General features: G+C 42.6%; 1 protein-coding gene across 1 annotated transcript; it reads right to left on the minus strand.

The window, feature by feature from the left end:
• Nucleotides 1-11,136: 11,136 nt before the first annotated feature.
• Nucleotides 11,137-14,688, minus strand: LOC308380076 (gonadotropin-releasing hormone II receptor-like; the record flags this gene model as incomplete). Its single annotated transcript, XM_080857356.1, has 3 exons — nucleotides 11,137-11,534; nucleotides 11,696-11,897; nucleotides 14,146-14,688. The coding sequence occupies 3 exons, from the start codon at nucleotides 14,686-14,688 to the stop codon at nucleotides 11,137-11,139; spliced, it is 1,143 nt and encodes a 380-aa protein (XP_080713482.1).
• Nucleotides 14,689-17,195: the final 2,507 nt, after the last annotated feature.

The raw sequence follows: 17,195 nt of genomic DNA on the forward strand, positions 1-17,195 counted from the left end.
TAAACTGCTTTATAATTGGTTCCTTTGTGACTAATATGGAAGAATTATTTAGTTGAAAGGTATTCAGCTAAAAGTAACCAGAGACCTTTCCCTTGACATTGGTGTGGTACTTACAACTGCCACTTGGGACCAAAACAGAAGTTTGTGCTCCGAGGACAGAAAGGGCTAGATCAGCTGTGCTCATAAATAAATGACTGTCTGCCAAATTAAATTCACTGCATCCTCTAAATAGTCTTATTTAAGTGTAGTTAACAACCAAGCAGTCACTTTGAAAGAACTTTACAACATGTGTGAATGTGTGTCAAAAATGCAGAATCTGTGAAAGCGTCCTTATATCCCCATGGTCTTCCACAATAGGTGTGAAAGGCAGCTTGATCTTTCCCTTTTCTGGAGTGGTTCAATATGGTGTTCACATGCAGGAACTACCGCATGTGGTTCTGGTCTCTGGTTACTGTGGACATTTGGAGACATTTCTTTCGAGTTGAAACTTCTATCTGTTGTCACATTTTCTCTGTTCCTTTTCCTATGTTTGGTTAAGATGACACTTCTACTGTGAACCAAATAAAATTAAGAGAATTAAGTAGAAATCTGTCTTTCCTTGTCTTTTTCTTCATAAAATATACTATTTAGGTGTATAGAACTGTATGAAAGTGTATGATTGACATGCGATGATGCTATTCTGAGAATCATCAGCATACTGTAATATCTCTCTTAATGTAAGTCCTCAAAACCCACCCCATGATGATGTGTCAGCCCCAGAATGATAAGGGGAAATATCTGTCACAGGTTAGTGTCTAGACGGATAAACAGCTGAGTCATACCAGGAATTAAGACTTTGTAGACAGGCATCCAGCATTTGATTGGACTGAGCTGCTGGAGGATTATGCGCTGGCATCAGGCCCCCAGCACTCACAGGTGATGTCTGTGGGGGGGGGGGGGACGTGGCCCGACGCCATCTGTGTGGAGAACTGAAGGTGAGCACTAAATCTGCTGCTTACCCATAATTAGCCAGAGAAAGAGAGGGAGTGAGGAAGGAGAGAAAGATGGAGAGGGAGAGAGGGAGAAAGAGAGGGAGAGGGACTAAGAGAGAGGGAGAGAGAGGAGCGAATGTAACGATTGCATCTCTCACCATAACACCACAGAATTTGACGAGTCAGCAAAAAATGAAAGGTGCTCTGAGTTTGTTAAAGCACTCAGGCAATTATTTGTGGAGACGTCTAACAGGGGGAGGCCAGGGGAGTGCTCCTCTGCTACCTATTACGCCTGCCTTCTAAAATGCCATCATCATGCAACCTCATCAAAATCAAAAGCTTAACTAAAACAGCAATAGAATTGTCTCTGCTTGAACTCTAAATGCCATATTTGTGTCTGTGTCTATGCAAAATGATTACTGATCACAGTTTTTCGTTCATAGCTATGCCATGAAGATTTGAGAAAGTTCAAATCATTGAATATTAAATATGGATCTATAATAATGAACATAGGTGTCATTAGTGTGCTGTAATGGTGGTGAATGTAATGTGGCTCTGACCTTACTAATGAGACCCTACTACATTTTGTTACAGGAAAAGACAAAGTGTTGCAATGTCTGTGGCTTAATATCCATTTCTGCATGCTCAGTGTGTGATGTATGAGTGTCAGTGCTTGATAAGTGAGTGTGCAAACAAAGTCTTGATGAAATGTCCTGCAGGACATAACCCAATGATCTTTCACCATCTCAGCAGCAAGCTGGGAGCATATAATGCATGCCTGCTGATACAGAAGGCTAATACAGTGTGTTCACTAAATTAATATTAATATTGCATCCAATATTTCCATCCATTTTGAGACATTATCAATTAAGTATACATTTTGATGGAAAAGTTGTTCTTACAACATACTGCTTGGAAAATAACATTGTAAGATGACAATAACATTAAATAATGTCCCTCAGTAATCCTGATTTTTATGATGATGCTACAAATAGACCAGATTGACACATGAGATGACTATAGATAGTAATGATGTTCAGCAGCTTTTCCCCAGTCCGTCTCCTCGAGAGACAAGTGAGGGTTTGCCATCCATATGTGATGATGCTCCAGAGCGCAACACTTGGGCCTGAAGAGATTAGTATACTGCGTATTAGCATAATATAAGATTCATCTAATGTAAAAACAATTTAGTTTAATAAAAATCTAATTTAGTGAATATAATGTACAGGCAATGAGACAAGTACTTTTAGATCACATTCATGATCTTTCATTTATTCAATTATGTGATCTTCTCAAAGTGCATGCTCAATATTCTCATGTGTTTGCTTAACTGTAAAGACTGCAGTAGGAGATATTCACAGTCTAATTCAACTTGCACGGCATATTGATGACTTCTCACTGTTATGAATGTGCATTCCAGCACTCTGACGACTTCCTCTGATCCAGCACTCATTTATGGAGGATGTAAATAAAAGCCCTTAACTGCCGCTGCAGCTTCTCCTGCTAAATTAAGACATAAACAAGACGGACCGAGGTGCCCTGCTCGTTGGACAGATCATTTCATGAAAAGAGGTGTAAGTGGACATCCCTGGAGCTCTGTGATCGCTTATTACCCCTGCAGGATGGGACTTTTTCCTCCTCTGACCTTGAATTCTGATTCCTCACTCGGCGACAACATGCATTATTCAGAGACTACGTGAATACATACCAGCAGGAATATCGTGCAGCCAGCTCCTCTTCGTGGCTGACCCCAGTTTTTTGTTTCTTCATTATGTTGATACGGCATGCTGAGCCAATATGGAGAGGGCTGTATGATTTGAGGACGGGTGGTGGATATATGCTAATACTAATAAACATTATTCATAACATTTTAATGAGCTTGGCATTGACATGACTCCTTGCAAAAAACAAATAGCAATACAACTTGATCGTATTTTCAGGAAACTAATATTAATATATGTTTATTCCTGTTTTGCATTGGTTGTTTTGTCTTTTAAAATGAGAATCAGTTTTCACTGGAGTGACTACAACTAGGTGTCGTTAAACGGAGAGGATAGCTGCTCTTTTACTGATACGCTCTGGTTTGTCTTTCCTGATCATATCCTTTCAGGGGTTTGGTGAAATAAAACATGAAATAGGCGCATAACTCATTATCATACATATTTATCTCCACTTGTTGGGCAATAGCTTATTCAAAATCATTCACAACAAAGACTTTCTGTTTTTGCTGGCGTGTTCTCGATGCAGTTGCCCTATCTACCTACCTACCTACCTGTACACCATGCCCTTTCGCCATCTTCTCCTGACTTGGCTGAGCTTTAAAGCATTTTTAGACAGTGACACCAGGGTGGCTGAAGTGACTGCAGCACTCAGTCTGCGGAACAGCCTCTGAACACGGCCCCCAGCTGCAGGGACACGACAGGCTGTCTTGTCCTGTCCTGAGGGGTTTCAGAGGAGAGCACACACACCTTCAAATGAAATTTGGATAAGAAATCATCCTGCATTTGTTCATGAACAGTGTTCATTGTAATTTGATGGAGACCCATATCCAGGTATAGAGGATGCTGATATTCATGCTAAAAATATTTAGTATATAGAACTCAGCTAATAGCTTGATTGTAATTACAAATCAAGCAGAAATTATGTGTTTTCAACCCTAATCCAAGACTCTTTGGGCCCTCTGGGATGCCTTTGTCTTTCCAAAGATCAATACAATAATTCTGTTTGATGAATATTGCTGAATGCCAGTCATGCCATTGGCACCGCCTGTGTAACTGACTATGCCATCAGACATTACATGGCTGGCCAACGAGGGTGTAAATGGACAGACAGCCATATTCCAGTTCAGTCAGGTCAGGAGCTTGGCAGTGGTGCCTTTACTGCAGTTTTACAGCTGAATCATTAATGCAAAGCCTGCAGCCTTCAGTGCTTTAAAAACTGCCCACATTGCTAAGAAATTCAGACACTACCACACACGCAGGCACACACACACAGACAGACACACATAGAGACACACACAGACACACCACAAATGACACCCAATGCAGCTGTCTATCTTTAGAAGTATATAGTATGAATAGTGATACATTTTTAGCCTTCATCTAAAGGGGGTCTGTCAAACTGCTCGCCCTCAAGACTGCATTCCTATGAAATAGGCAGTCAAATGGCTTCAGAATTAAATACTCTCACAGTAAACAAAGCCAGTGTTCTTATCTAAAATGAAATCGTCCACATTAGAAGTTTTGGAAGAAATTAAACATTTGCCACTGATGTTGATTTTCTGCGTCTTGGATAATTGCCTTGAGTCTGTGTCTTGCAGAAGTGCAGGGCTGTGCCAGGTGCCTGGGTGTGTGCGAAAACAGCACAGTGGTGGTATGGACCATCCAGCAACGAGACTGACAAAAGCTTTGACCATCCCTACAGCTGCCAATGTGTGTGTTTTGGAGACCATGGTTGTTTCTGTCCAAGGGCGTCTCCATGTGTGTTTGTCATGCATGTGTCTAAAAATAGGACTCTTAATCTGTCCACGATCAATGGCTGTCACTCAAGAAAGAGGATGCCCTTTGACTGCCATGTCTATCTCAGAAGATCTAGCAGGGACTTAGTTTATCTTTAATTATTTACTCAACTGCTTCCCTGCAAGAGGATAAAATTGACAAGAGTCCCTAAGAATTTGATCTGTTGAGACAGTGCTGTTTGTCCTGATAGAAGCTTATGGGAAGCTAATGGGAATATTTTCCCATTACACATATGCCTCCAGTGCATTACCAGAAAGTCCAAGAGACCACGCAAGGCAGAGCTTTCTCTAAAAGAGAATAATGACCTCTTCCTGTGGTTCACGTGGTACTGCAGATTAATGAACAACATTAAATATGGAGCTGAAAAATCTCATTTGCATTTGGAGCTATGACCTAAATATTATGTATTAGTATTATGCTTAGTTTTACACATCACTTAGAACGTAAATGTAACAGCAACATCAATAATCTTTGAGACCAGATGAATGTAGCCATGACCTTCCATGCTCTTTTACAGGGAAATATTTACAACCGCTGTTCTGTGACATGTACCTTGTCACAACTGTGCTAAGATTAAAACAAACTGTCCCATTACTTACAAACATACAGTCCTAGTAAATGTCCCATCAGCTAACACAATTAGCACAAGCCACAGAGAGGCTACAGTCTATTGCTAAAATGCCCTCTTGATCCTGAAACACAATGTCTGGAAGTTGTGAATTTCTCTGGTTCCATTATGACATTGCTGTCAAAGTGTCATGTTGATTTGGCACAGTATGCTCCTCGTACTCTCTGACATGATCTGTGCTTATACTCAAACAAACATCACACCCTCGGAGAATGTCAACACTCCATCTGTCTATATCTCCGTCTGTCTGCATTTCTGTCACTCCATATATTTTTCTGTATATCCATATGTGCATACACTGTTGTATCCTGTAAAAGTATGTTGTAGTTGAACTAATGATGGGTTGTATGAGTGATCTAATATACTACTGTTCAGGGCAGTGGCTGTTTTCCAGTGAAGCACAGATGGTGAGGTATCTGTTTGTCTCAGCAGCATACAGCTGGCAAAAGACCCCCTCCCTCACACTCACTCTCATCCACAGAGAAGACTCAAACCCTCTCTCACCCCCACTCCACACTACCATCCTCCTGCCCCCAGCTCTGAGCCCTCAACATCCCCTCCATTTAATCAGCTACAAGCCAGCCAGGTATCAGACGTAATTAATAGCCAATCAGGCTTATTTATGCATGTGTGTGTGTATGTGTGTACGTGTGTGTGTGTACGTGTGTGTGTGTACGTGTGTGTGTGTGTGTGTACGTGTGTGTAAATGTGTGTGTGTGTGTCTGTGTGTGTGTGTGTATGTGGTGTGTGTGTGTGTGTGTGTGTGTGTGTGTGTGTGTGTGTGTGTGTGTGTGTGTGTGTGTGTGTGTGTGTGTGTGTGTGTGTGTGTGTGTGTGTCGGGGGGTATTTTTGCTGTGCTGACTGATTCTACCTCAGATTGATTGCTGATGCAAAACTAGTAAGTGGACAAAATGGAATTATCAGAGTGTAGTGCGTAACGCATTCCATGCCACCAAAGTACAAATGTTGGCCTAGGACATCTATCATGTGGACACTGGACAGCATCTTTGTCAGCCTTTTGTCCACAAAATAAATAGCACAATTCTCTGTTTATTAGTTGGTGGACGCAATACTGATGCGTTTGTGATTTTCAATGGGAAAAAATGCATTTTTGTGTTTGCATAGTGAATTTATGCGTTTAGTTGTACAGATAGGAAGCACTGTAAGGGTCTTTAAGGTTTCTTGTGCACACCAGAACCTATCGCGGGTTCACCAGATATCGTGTGAGTGTGCAATACTTTTGTGTGAACACCAAAAACCTTACTGTACGCACCAGAAACATTCTTGTGAGCACGGGATAGTTTCTGGTACGCACTTGAAACAGTCTTTCCAGCTGTCAGAAAGGAGGAATAAGCCACAAATATTTGCAGTTCAGTTAGGTATGAAATTGTGTCCAGTCCAGAAATAAGAATTGATTGAATTACCACTTTTGTCACAAAAGTCAAGGTTGCGATAGTATCAGGCACTGGTGACAGTGGGAGGTGTCAGGATGTTCTGGATCCAAACTTTAGTGAAGGCAGATATTATATATGAAGTACAGACACCTTGTAACAACAAAGAGTGAATGGATCTGGCAGTGTGTGTAAGGTCTGTGCTCTGTCCCTGTCTTGTTTCCCTATGTATCCCTTGTGTTCTCACGTGTTTCTTCATTTGTGTTTGTTTACCCTTGTCTCCTCGTGTCTGTCTCCTCACGCCCTCCCCTTGTTATTCTGCTTGTTCTGTTTATTAGTTTGTCTCCCTTGTGTGTCATGTGTTCTTTGTTCCTTTTCTAGTCATTGTGCTTCCTTGTTCCCACCATGTGCTTTCCACCATGTGCTTTCCTGTGTTTGTTTATGTATGCCATGTGCCCTTGTTGTTGTCCGTGTCTCCACCCCTCACCTTTTCACAATCATCACCTGGTTTGTTTGTCTTATTGGTTTCTCCTGTGCCCTGTTAATTCCCCTCGTTTAGTCCACCTGTGTCTCATTGTCTGCTGCCTTGATTGTTATCACCTGTCCCTTGTTGTCTGTTGTGTGTGTATATATAGTCCATGTGTTCTTGTCTCTCGTTGCGTTTTCGTCAGATTTGTTACGTGTTTGTTTCTCTGTGTCTCCTCCCTGGTTCCTCCCTGGTTCCTCCCTGGTTCCTCCCTGGTTCCTCCCTGGTTCCCCCGTGTTCCCCCGTGTTCCCCCGTGTTCCCCCGTGTTCCTCCGTGTTCACATTTGTTAAATTAAGTTTCTCGTGTTGCCAACCCTGGATTGTATTTGACTTCTCTTTTGCCTTGCCCATTTGGATTGTTTGCCTGCTATTGGACTGCCTTACCGTGTACCGAACCCTGGACAGTAAAACCTTTATTCTCCATCATACTCCTGTTGTCTGAGTCGTGCGTTTGAGTTCATACATCACCCTCAATCCGTAACAGTGTGATGGAATGGATGTCAAGAGTGGGCATGTGTGTCTGTATTTAAAACTGCAAAGGCAAGAATATAAAACCAGCAAATACACTTCTCTTATGCATGTGGATATAAAAAAGGAATTTAAAAATGACTTCTTGTATGAGTGTTTATGAATGCAGAATGTCATTGACAAATCTAGCCTATATTGAGTACAAGTGCATCAGCAACTATTCATATCTTGTGACAAATACCATAAATCGGGATTTAAATATAGAAACATATGTATTTGTGTGTGCGTGTGTGTGTGTGTGTGTGTGTGTGTGTGTGTGTGTGTGTGTGTGTATGTGTGTGTGTGAATTAATGAGTCTAGATGCTTGTTATGGGAAACACGCGGTTATATTTCTCGTTTGCATCTCTGGCTCTCATTAAGCCCAGACGAGTCTCCCGGCTGTGGTCTCCTTACCCCCACTCCGGCACAGCTTGCTGCTTCACCCTCCATCTCCTTCATCTGTCATAGTTCAGCTCTGTAATCAACAATACCCAGCATCCCTCATCCCCTGGCATCTGTATATCCGTGCTCTTGTCTCAATGGGTGTCATGCTGTGAAGCACCCTGGGATTTTTCCAGCTTCTTGACAAGTGTACACACTGAGTGGATAAAAGGATACCTGCCTGAGCAGAAGATGAAGGTCTGCATGTTAAGTGTGAGGCTGGGTGAACTCTTTGTGTTTTGGGGTATGCTTTGTTTTATTAACTGTCCTGAGGACTACTAACCAGGAAACCTCTCTACAGATGGCTAACTTATGAAAGCCCTGTGTTTCTGTGTTTAGAGGCATGTTTTCCCTGAGGGAGCGGCCTTATTGATGGGCTTTGAAGTGTAAGATCATTAGCACGATTACTCAATGAGAAGAGATAGAAAGAATGCAAGAGGAATAGGTGGGGAGGTGTGTGTGTGTGTGTGTGTTGGTGGTCTCTTTGAAAGAGTAAATGCAAGAGAGGAGAAAATAGAGCTGAGGAAGAGTAGAAAATAGAGGGTGAAGAAGAGCCAGAGAACCTTGAAGCTTACGATAAAGAAGAAAACAAAATGAAAGTGCACCACCTGTGATTTTAATTAGCATCGCTCCTGTGGCTCTGGTGCTGGGCGAGAGGAGAGAGATAAGCCTGACACGGTTGACTTTTGAACCTCAATGAGAAACTATTACGGGCTCTTCCGCTGATAAGGGTTATGGGCCTCTCTGTTGTTCTGTCCTGTGTTGATTGAAGCAATGGCGGCACCATAAACCCTCTCCTGCACTGCCTGTCAGATGGGACGTATCCCCCACCACCACCTGTCACTAACAGCCTCCTAAATGGCGACTAGATTCAATGATTCCGCCCCCCCCCCCCCCCCCATCTCTCTTCCTCAGCTCTATTTTCAGGAGCAGAAGATTTATCAGGTAATTTATAAGGTGATATTTTAGGTCCTGTGTCAGGATTGCATGAGAGAAAGACAAAAAAGAAAGAAAGAGAGAGACAAAAGGACAGAGAGAGAGAGGAGAGAGAGTCAGAAGGTGAGAGAGAGCGAGAGAAAGAGAGAAAGAGAGGGAGAGAGAGAGATATCCTTTAGTGGAATAAAAGAGACCTCACACTCCAGGCCAATCAATCATACAAGTCCCGCTGTCCTCTGCTGTGTTTGCTCTCACCATGGCTGTCAAATCTGCTCTGCTGCTAAATCAATCCCTAAGAGGAGTTAAGAGACCCAGAATGATGCCTCCCCGAGAAGGATTTTAAAAACCCATGAATGCATGATGGTGAGGGACGTCAAATATTTAAACAATGCAGCACTCAAGAAGAATGAAAATAACGGTGATCTGTAAACTAGAAATGTTGAGTAGTGCAGTGACTATTGTCACCTTAATATCAAAGGGAAATTACATAACCTTGGCAAAGCCTAGGTAATGACTGAATGAATCAATGAATGAATGATAAATGTGTGGATAGCTGGATTATTGTATTTGTTGATTGGACAGTTCGATTAGGCAGTTGTTCAAGGTCATCTTCCTGTAATAGAACACATTTTATCTTCCAAGAGTGAATTGTGTATTGTACAAGCCATAAACAGTTATAACTTCAATGAAGAAATTACTTTATGTGACGTGAAATATATAGAACTATTTGTAAGACAGTCCTAAAAAAATGCACTGATCACAAAATGTCCAGAATAAATTGAAACAGATGAATAGAATCATTAATCAGAGGTGAATTCAGCACTGATTTATTTAGACTTCATTTGTATTTGTAAGTGATCCACAACAACACAAATACTGTCATACAATTCCATTCAACAGATGAATATTGTAATTTAAAATATAAATCATGTGCATATATTTAGATATATAACTCATTCTTAAATAAAAAGGCATCCTTTTCATCTTAATTTAAGCATGTCAGTCATAAACATGCATGGCATAAAAATACAGATAATGTGAGGAGAGGGTTCCCCTTTATTTGAATATAAAGTCAAAACACCAGTGCCTTCCATTCAAGTCAATGTCAGTATAATTTGACTAGAACAGAAGTAAGACAGCTGTCAATTAAATCAGTTGCATGGAGTCTACTAGTCAATACATCAATGTGCTTTGTCAGTCACTGTAAGGCCGATAAGGAGGTCAAAGGGAGGGATTGCTTCACAAGGAATTACCTTTGATGTCCATCCTCTTTTTTACAAGAGCAACACAAAAAGAGAGCCATTTTAAATTCATAAAATCATTCCAGGTCCTTCTTTCATCTATTAAAGGCAGCAGTGCCAGACAAACAGAGTAATTACATGTGCAGAGTATGTGTATGTGAGAAATCTTCAACAAAAGGAATCTTTCTTACCTGAATGATTAAAAATGAATCTGTCTGTCTGGAGTGAGGGATATTCAATTCATCTTCAGCCATGTACAGTGATGCGCTTAAATGAACATGTTTCCCATGTGGTTTAAGGATCTGTAACATTTGGATTAGATTGTGATTCAAGAAACACTGAAACATTAGAGCAGTTGGTACATTCATGTACTGCATGTATGTTTGAAAGCTACATTTCAAACACATGAACACATTTCACAGGTCATACAGTACATCCATGCAAGTGTTATTGCACTTGTGTGCCCCAAAAAATGAAATATAATTTACCTTCAATCTTGGCTCATACATAACAAACATGGCTCCTACAACCACAGACAACCTGAATAGTGTGACACAATGTAACTAAAAAACAACAGCTTAGTGTAGCTAAGCCTTTTGAGTTTGCCCAGATGATGCTGTAAAGGAGGATATAAATATGCTCACATATTCCCCAGTGTTTCCTCAGTCTGTGCAACTCTTTAGGCCATCAAGGAGTAAACACTCAAAGTTAGAGGTGAAAGGAAATCCTTTTATCAAAATAGTGGACAGCGTGCCGTACTGGACCTTCAGCTTGTGTTATGGCCAACTGTGTTTAGACCCTTCTTCTTAATTTCTGCATTGGGAAAACATATGCTATGGGTAAGAATCTTTCTGTTTGGTTTGTTTGCTTTTCCCTGTATGAAGACTGAAAAAACTTCAGAGTTGCGTCTTATGTTCTGTAATAACTGCACAACTGTACTCTCCATAATTTATATCCATCATCATGAAGTATAAAATCTACTCCTGGCATTTCACACTGGGGGCGTCCGACTCCTGCTCCCCGCTGTGGGGTCCTTGTCGGGCGGACAGGCGGTCCAGTGAGCGCGGGGAGGCGTCTGGGCGGCGGCAACAGCGCAGGCAGCGTGCCAGGTCGGCACGGAAGGAGGGAGTGTACAAGCCATAGATGACCGGATCGCAGCAGGTGTTGAGGTTCCCGAAGACAAAGAGGATGTGGTGAATGTACTCCGGGGTCACCTTCAGCATCTCCGGCTGGAACCAGTACCAGATTCCCAGCAGGTAGTATGGCGTCCAGCACACCACGAACGACATGACGATGATGATGGTCATCTTCAGCGTCTTCATCCTTGCCTTGGGGATCATGTCTGTCCCACTTCGTCTCAGACATGACTCACCACCTGAAAAAGAAAATCAGTCAGTCATATCGATGGGCCACAAACCAAGGGGATATCTATCTAATAAACTAATATTGACTTATATATAAATATCCAACATCTAAACATGACTGTTTGATCAATTGGGTTTGTGGTGTATTTGTTTCGTTGAGAGACATGTTCACCTTTGTTTTTGTGGACCTGCCGATTGATCTCGATGAGAATTCGGGTGTAGCAGAAGCTCATGACCAGGAGCGGTATGACGTAGAGCGTGACGAAGTGGAACATGTTATAGACGGTCTCTTGCCATCGCTCCCGGAAACTTCCATGTGTGACACACTGGGTGAAGTCCACTTTCTCAGCCTTGATGGCTCGGAAGATGAGCAGCTGGGAAGAAGGAGCCACTGGATTAATAATGGCTTCTGAGAGCAGAAGAAGCACACAAAGGGATGCTGATTCAAACCTACGCATATCAAACCTATATTCAAATACAACCATCTGGTGTTGGACCAAACAAATCAGCCAGTTTCACTGCCAGTGCTACGCATATAGCAGACCTCAACAGAAAAGTTGATCTCAGTAAATCTCTGAAGCCAAAGATTCAAAACTGCCTATCTGCCAAATTCATAATAGAGGCAGCACACAAGAGGAGCTCTTTGGGCTTTTGGGAATTGGGCTTTTCCAAGCAGAAGTGACCCTGTGTTTGTCTTATCTCTCCGAGGCCATAATCCAAATCCAGGATCTAACCTTGGAAAGAGGAGCTAGGGAGGAGGAGTGGAGACACAGTTTCCCAGACAACCATGAAATCTGTCCTTCCTCACTTCCTTCCTTCCATCTTCCTCCCCATCTTGCTGCACTGGAGCCATCATGTAGTCCCGGGGCTCCTGTGTGGCAGTGCTGGGCGTACAGCAGGCTATGTGCATCCTGCCATTCAGTCCCTTCTCACTGACATAGCTCAGAATATTAAATTATGTGTGGAATTGCCTGCGGCTTGACACTCTCAGTGAATCACCGGTCGCCCACCAGGTGTGGATGTGGAACACCACACACAGCGCAAACCTCCTCGGCTGCGTCATAGTCAATAAATGATTGCCATTTGTCTCCGAGGGCTTGTAAATTGTTCCCACATAGGCTCCTCTGGCGTCAGCCAGTGACCGTCACCCAAAATTAAATCTCTCCGAATTGAGACTTTCTGGGAGAGAGTAGTCACAAAGCAGAGATTGCCACTGGTGTACCATTAGGCGTGATGGAAATACAAGGTTGAAATGCAGCACTTCAGCAGCACGCAGAACAAAACATGTGCATCAAATATGAACACATGGCATTAGCTAATGGGTGGAGATGTATTGGAGGAGATCAGCTCTAGGTCTAGCCGTGGACAACTACCAGCCAAAAATATCAATGCATGTTAGGAGTGATACCTCTTTCTTAAAAGCCATCGGATCAATTATAATCAGCCTGAAAACGAAAAGAAAAAGATCTTTTTTTTCTCTGTCTAAAACCTCCTGTGCCTTTCCTTTCATCTCTTCGTCTTTTGTGAAGAATCTGCTTGAATGATTTTTAGAGTTGTTTTCCACACAAAGGTGAACAGCGAAGTACCATTCTCTGTGGCCCACTGACGGGACTCAGTTAACCATGCAGAAACAGGAACCCGGTGGATGCCACAGCGGAGACCGACTGTCAGCGTTCGGGAGGGAGGTTAGTCATAAATAACGAGGAGTATTTTTGGAGTGGAGGTGGCGTGCCGTGACCTTCACAAGATGGTTGCCGCACCTGTCTGCCACTGCGGAATAACAGTGACCCTTTGACGGCTGACATTCATGTGCTCGTCGTCATGCTTTATCAATCACCCTCCCACTGGTAACATGAGTTGGATGAGATAGATACCAAATAAACATGAACATATAAAATAAAATAAAATCTATTACAACCCATTAATCTATCAAAGCTGTCAACATGTACTTTAAGTCCTGTGGGAACATTAAGCATCCATCCAATCCATCCAAGAGGGGTCAATGACCCAATTCATTCTGAGATGTCAAGTCCTTGGGTACATTGATTCAGGTAGTAACAACATTGCAAGGTGTCTATTTTTGAAAATAAAAATGCACGCACTGCCACTTATGTAGATGAACGTGACCACCCAGCCATTCTGACTGCTCCTCTAGGAATTCTTCAGCCTTAAATAGACTCACTCCAGTCACGGCGCAATCTGCAGACAAAGCCCCTTTAGGTTCTGGCTTTCACTGCACTTTAACTTACATACATTTACTAGTCAATGCAGTCGCCCTAAGGGAAAACTGACACTCTGGCCTTGGCAATATCCCTACCAATCCATCAAGACCCTGATGTGTATTTCTTTATATGCTGAGTGCTTATGTGTTACTCTACTGTAACGCTCACGGACCTAAATGCTCATAGTGTGCAAAACACTGCTTGTTACAGAATATTTGGACACTGTCTTCTCATCTTTTGTGTGTTATATCATGATGCAGGTTTATTGGCTACTACCTTCACACCTGAGATCTCAAGCATGAAGAGGCCCAAAAGTCTATAGTGATCAGCCCAAAATGACTGAACTAACCATCCCTCTAGGGCTGTGTTTTTGGAAGCCCTGCTCAAACACAACACCCACCTGTGGGGAGGCCAGCAGCAGACTGAGGGTCCATGCCAGCACCAGCATTCTCTTGTTGCGCTGGTTGGAATTGAGGGAGTCCAGCGGGTGCAGGATGGCGTGGTGGCGGTCCAGGCTGATGACCACCAGTATGAAGGCTGACGCCTGCATGGCGAAGAGCTTGAGGAAGGAGAGCAGCTTGCACATGGCGTCGCCCGCGTACCACTGCACCATCACATTCCACACCATGTCCAGCGGCATGACCACGAACGTCATCATGAGGTCGGCCGATGCCAGGTTCATGATGAGCGGACGCAGGTGGGAAGCCAGTCGTCGTCCCCGGCCTCGGGACACGCTGATCAGGAGGGCCAGGTTGCTGACGGCCGCAAACAGGAAGAGCACCAGGGTGGCCCCCACGCGGAACTGGGAGGCCCGGGTGAACGTGGGCGCCTCCCATTCAGACAGAGGGGGCAGCTGGGAGGCACTGGAGTTGGTGATGGAGACGTAGCGCATTGAGCCCTCCCTGGGAATCAGGGTCGGGGGGGAGGAGACGCTGCCAGACATCTGGAGTGTCCTCTCTCTTCACTCTCAACCCTTCAGATGCTTTATATCTAGCCATGAGAAGAGAAAGATAACACTGTGGTTAATGACGGAGCTTTCATTCTGGTAATCTCTTTCTGAGAGGTTAAACAGTGAACTTTCACATCTGTTTCGCTTCTCTGTCTGTCATGTCTTTCATTTTGTGAAAACTAACACAGTAGAGTATCTTATGTAAATTGAAGTCTGACCCTGTTTCTGAAATGCAGTCTGTGTGAACGTGAATGTGTCAACTTCAAGAGACAGGGGGATCTATGGGCCATAGACATTATGATGTTTGAAAACTGGTGCATCTGAATAGCGACATTTGGAACCTCCTTTTGGGGAATATGGAAGACAGAGAGTGAGTTATTATTCATGGCAGAGCATGAGGGAGGCTCAATATGTGAGAGGAAATGTAATAATCAAGGATGTTAAATCACATTTAAAAGGACTTCAAATAAATGTAACACAATAGTGTCTCCTTTGAAGTCATTTAGAATACTGCATTGATTAGAGATGGCCATGCAGTGCCCGTCTTCCTGCAAAATGTTTCCAGAAAAACTTTAAGAAGCTTTTAATTGTTAAACTGTTTGAATACTGATTAACCAAAGAGAAAAGTTGGGTTTGGTCAAAGCACTAATTTCTGTCTGAGAAGAGCTCCAGTTACAGTCTCAGAAGATTTGCCCTGCTGAAGAGCCAGCATGTTACTCTGAGATGAGATGCGATGCGAGTGGCTAATGGACTTTATACAGTATGTAGGCAAGCTTGTCACTGCAATGTGTTACAGTCCAACTAAGGATGATACGTGCTGCCCTTAATTCCTTTCATGGTATGAGAGCAACTGTTTATCTCAGGCATGTGGCAAGCCAAATAATGCAATATATTACAGCTTTCCATCTGTGAAATATGAAACACCTGGTTACAGACAATATTGTGATATGCTGAATCCAAAAAGGAGATGACATGGGGTATTATGATGCTTACAAAGAGGTTGTTAATCTCTGTTAATCTCAGGTTACAAATTCGCCACCCAGCAGCAGTAGCACCCCCAAAACTCTCCATACCCTCATAAATACTTTAAGAGGAAAGGAAGGTTTACTTTAATAGTCTTTCCTCAGGAAGCCTTACTGAATTCCCTTCTGACCTACAAACGAGAGGTAGATTGACAAAGGCATAGATTAGGCTGTAAATACATCCTATGGTGACCATTGTCTGACACTAATGAGTATTAGATCATTAAGAATGGCAGATAGATGGTTTCCAATTCAGCAGCCATTTCACTCTTCACCATATAACGTCCTTCAGGGATGATCCGAGGTAGAGTCACTGGATCATATTATGACAAAACTAGACAAGAAAAACAAGGCGATTAAAAATAGCACTGTTTCCGACCTTTAACCTCTACACTCCTGACCTACCAAGTGTTTTGGCTGATTAATTTATTATTGACTACCTGTCAGTGCGCTCTTGTCAACCTAACCTCATTCTGAAATCTAAAAGCCTCTGTATGTGTCCCTCCCTTCACCTCCACTACAGGATCATCTGTCTGACTCACCTCTCACTGTACTGTCTATCAGCCCCACTGTTTAGGATCCTCCTGGGCCTAAACATTCTTCCATCTTCCCCTGAAAAGCTTCACTAATATCATCACTGTCAGCTCAATACAAAGGCATCTAGTGTGTGCATTCTGTCAACATTGTTTAAGTTATTTAGTTTGCAGTAAAATTCACCTTGAGGTAATTGACACACTTGAAGGGAAAGATAACGGTAGTCCTCAAATTTAAATGATACTGCCTTTGCTGGAAGTGACATTTCACCGATGCACGAAACCCTTACTGTTGTTAAATTGTGGGGGTTTCTTCTGTTACTCTTGTGATTTTCATGAGATGTATACAGTGAATAATATTGAGATACAGTCACCAATAAAGCATGAGTCACGCCATATTGTATTACCATGTTGTGTATGGCGCACAATACAGCCATCGTCATCATGGCTGAAGTGTTTGTTTAAAAATGACCAGTTCCAAACATCTCCTCTGATGCCTTTGAGCTCAGTGGAATAATGAGCACTATCGATCTGTGTAGTCCTCCTTTGTGTTTTTAGATTATTATTTAGACTGACTCAAAGCACATTTAGACCTTCAGGTAAAGTAGGTAGGGTACACATTTTCTTCTGTAGTTATGCTGCCTGGAATTTGTGCATGACCTCAAACCGATCACATTTAGCTATTCATTTGGGTAGTATGTATTTGTAAGATCATACGAACAAAGTTTACTTCATGATGTAGCAGAGACCAGACGCAGTATATCCCTTCCAGCCACAGCTTCTACTTTTCTATGCACCATTTTTATTTTGTTCAGCAATGACGTGCATTGAAACGTTTATATTCTAGGATAGGTAAGGTTACTTGTCGGTTATCACACTCGTGTGATTCAAAGAGGTGATGCAACAACTGCAACAGTAGGCTATAGACCCCAGGGTTCCAGTTACA

This window comes from Sprattus sprattus (genome assembly GCF_963457725.1).
Source record: "Sprattus sprattus genome assembly, chromosome: 19".
In the NCBI taxonomy this organism is placed as follows: domain Eukaryota; kingdom Metazoa; phylum Chordata; class Actinopteri; order Clupeiformes; family Clupeidae; genus Sprattus; species Sprattus sprattus.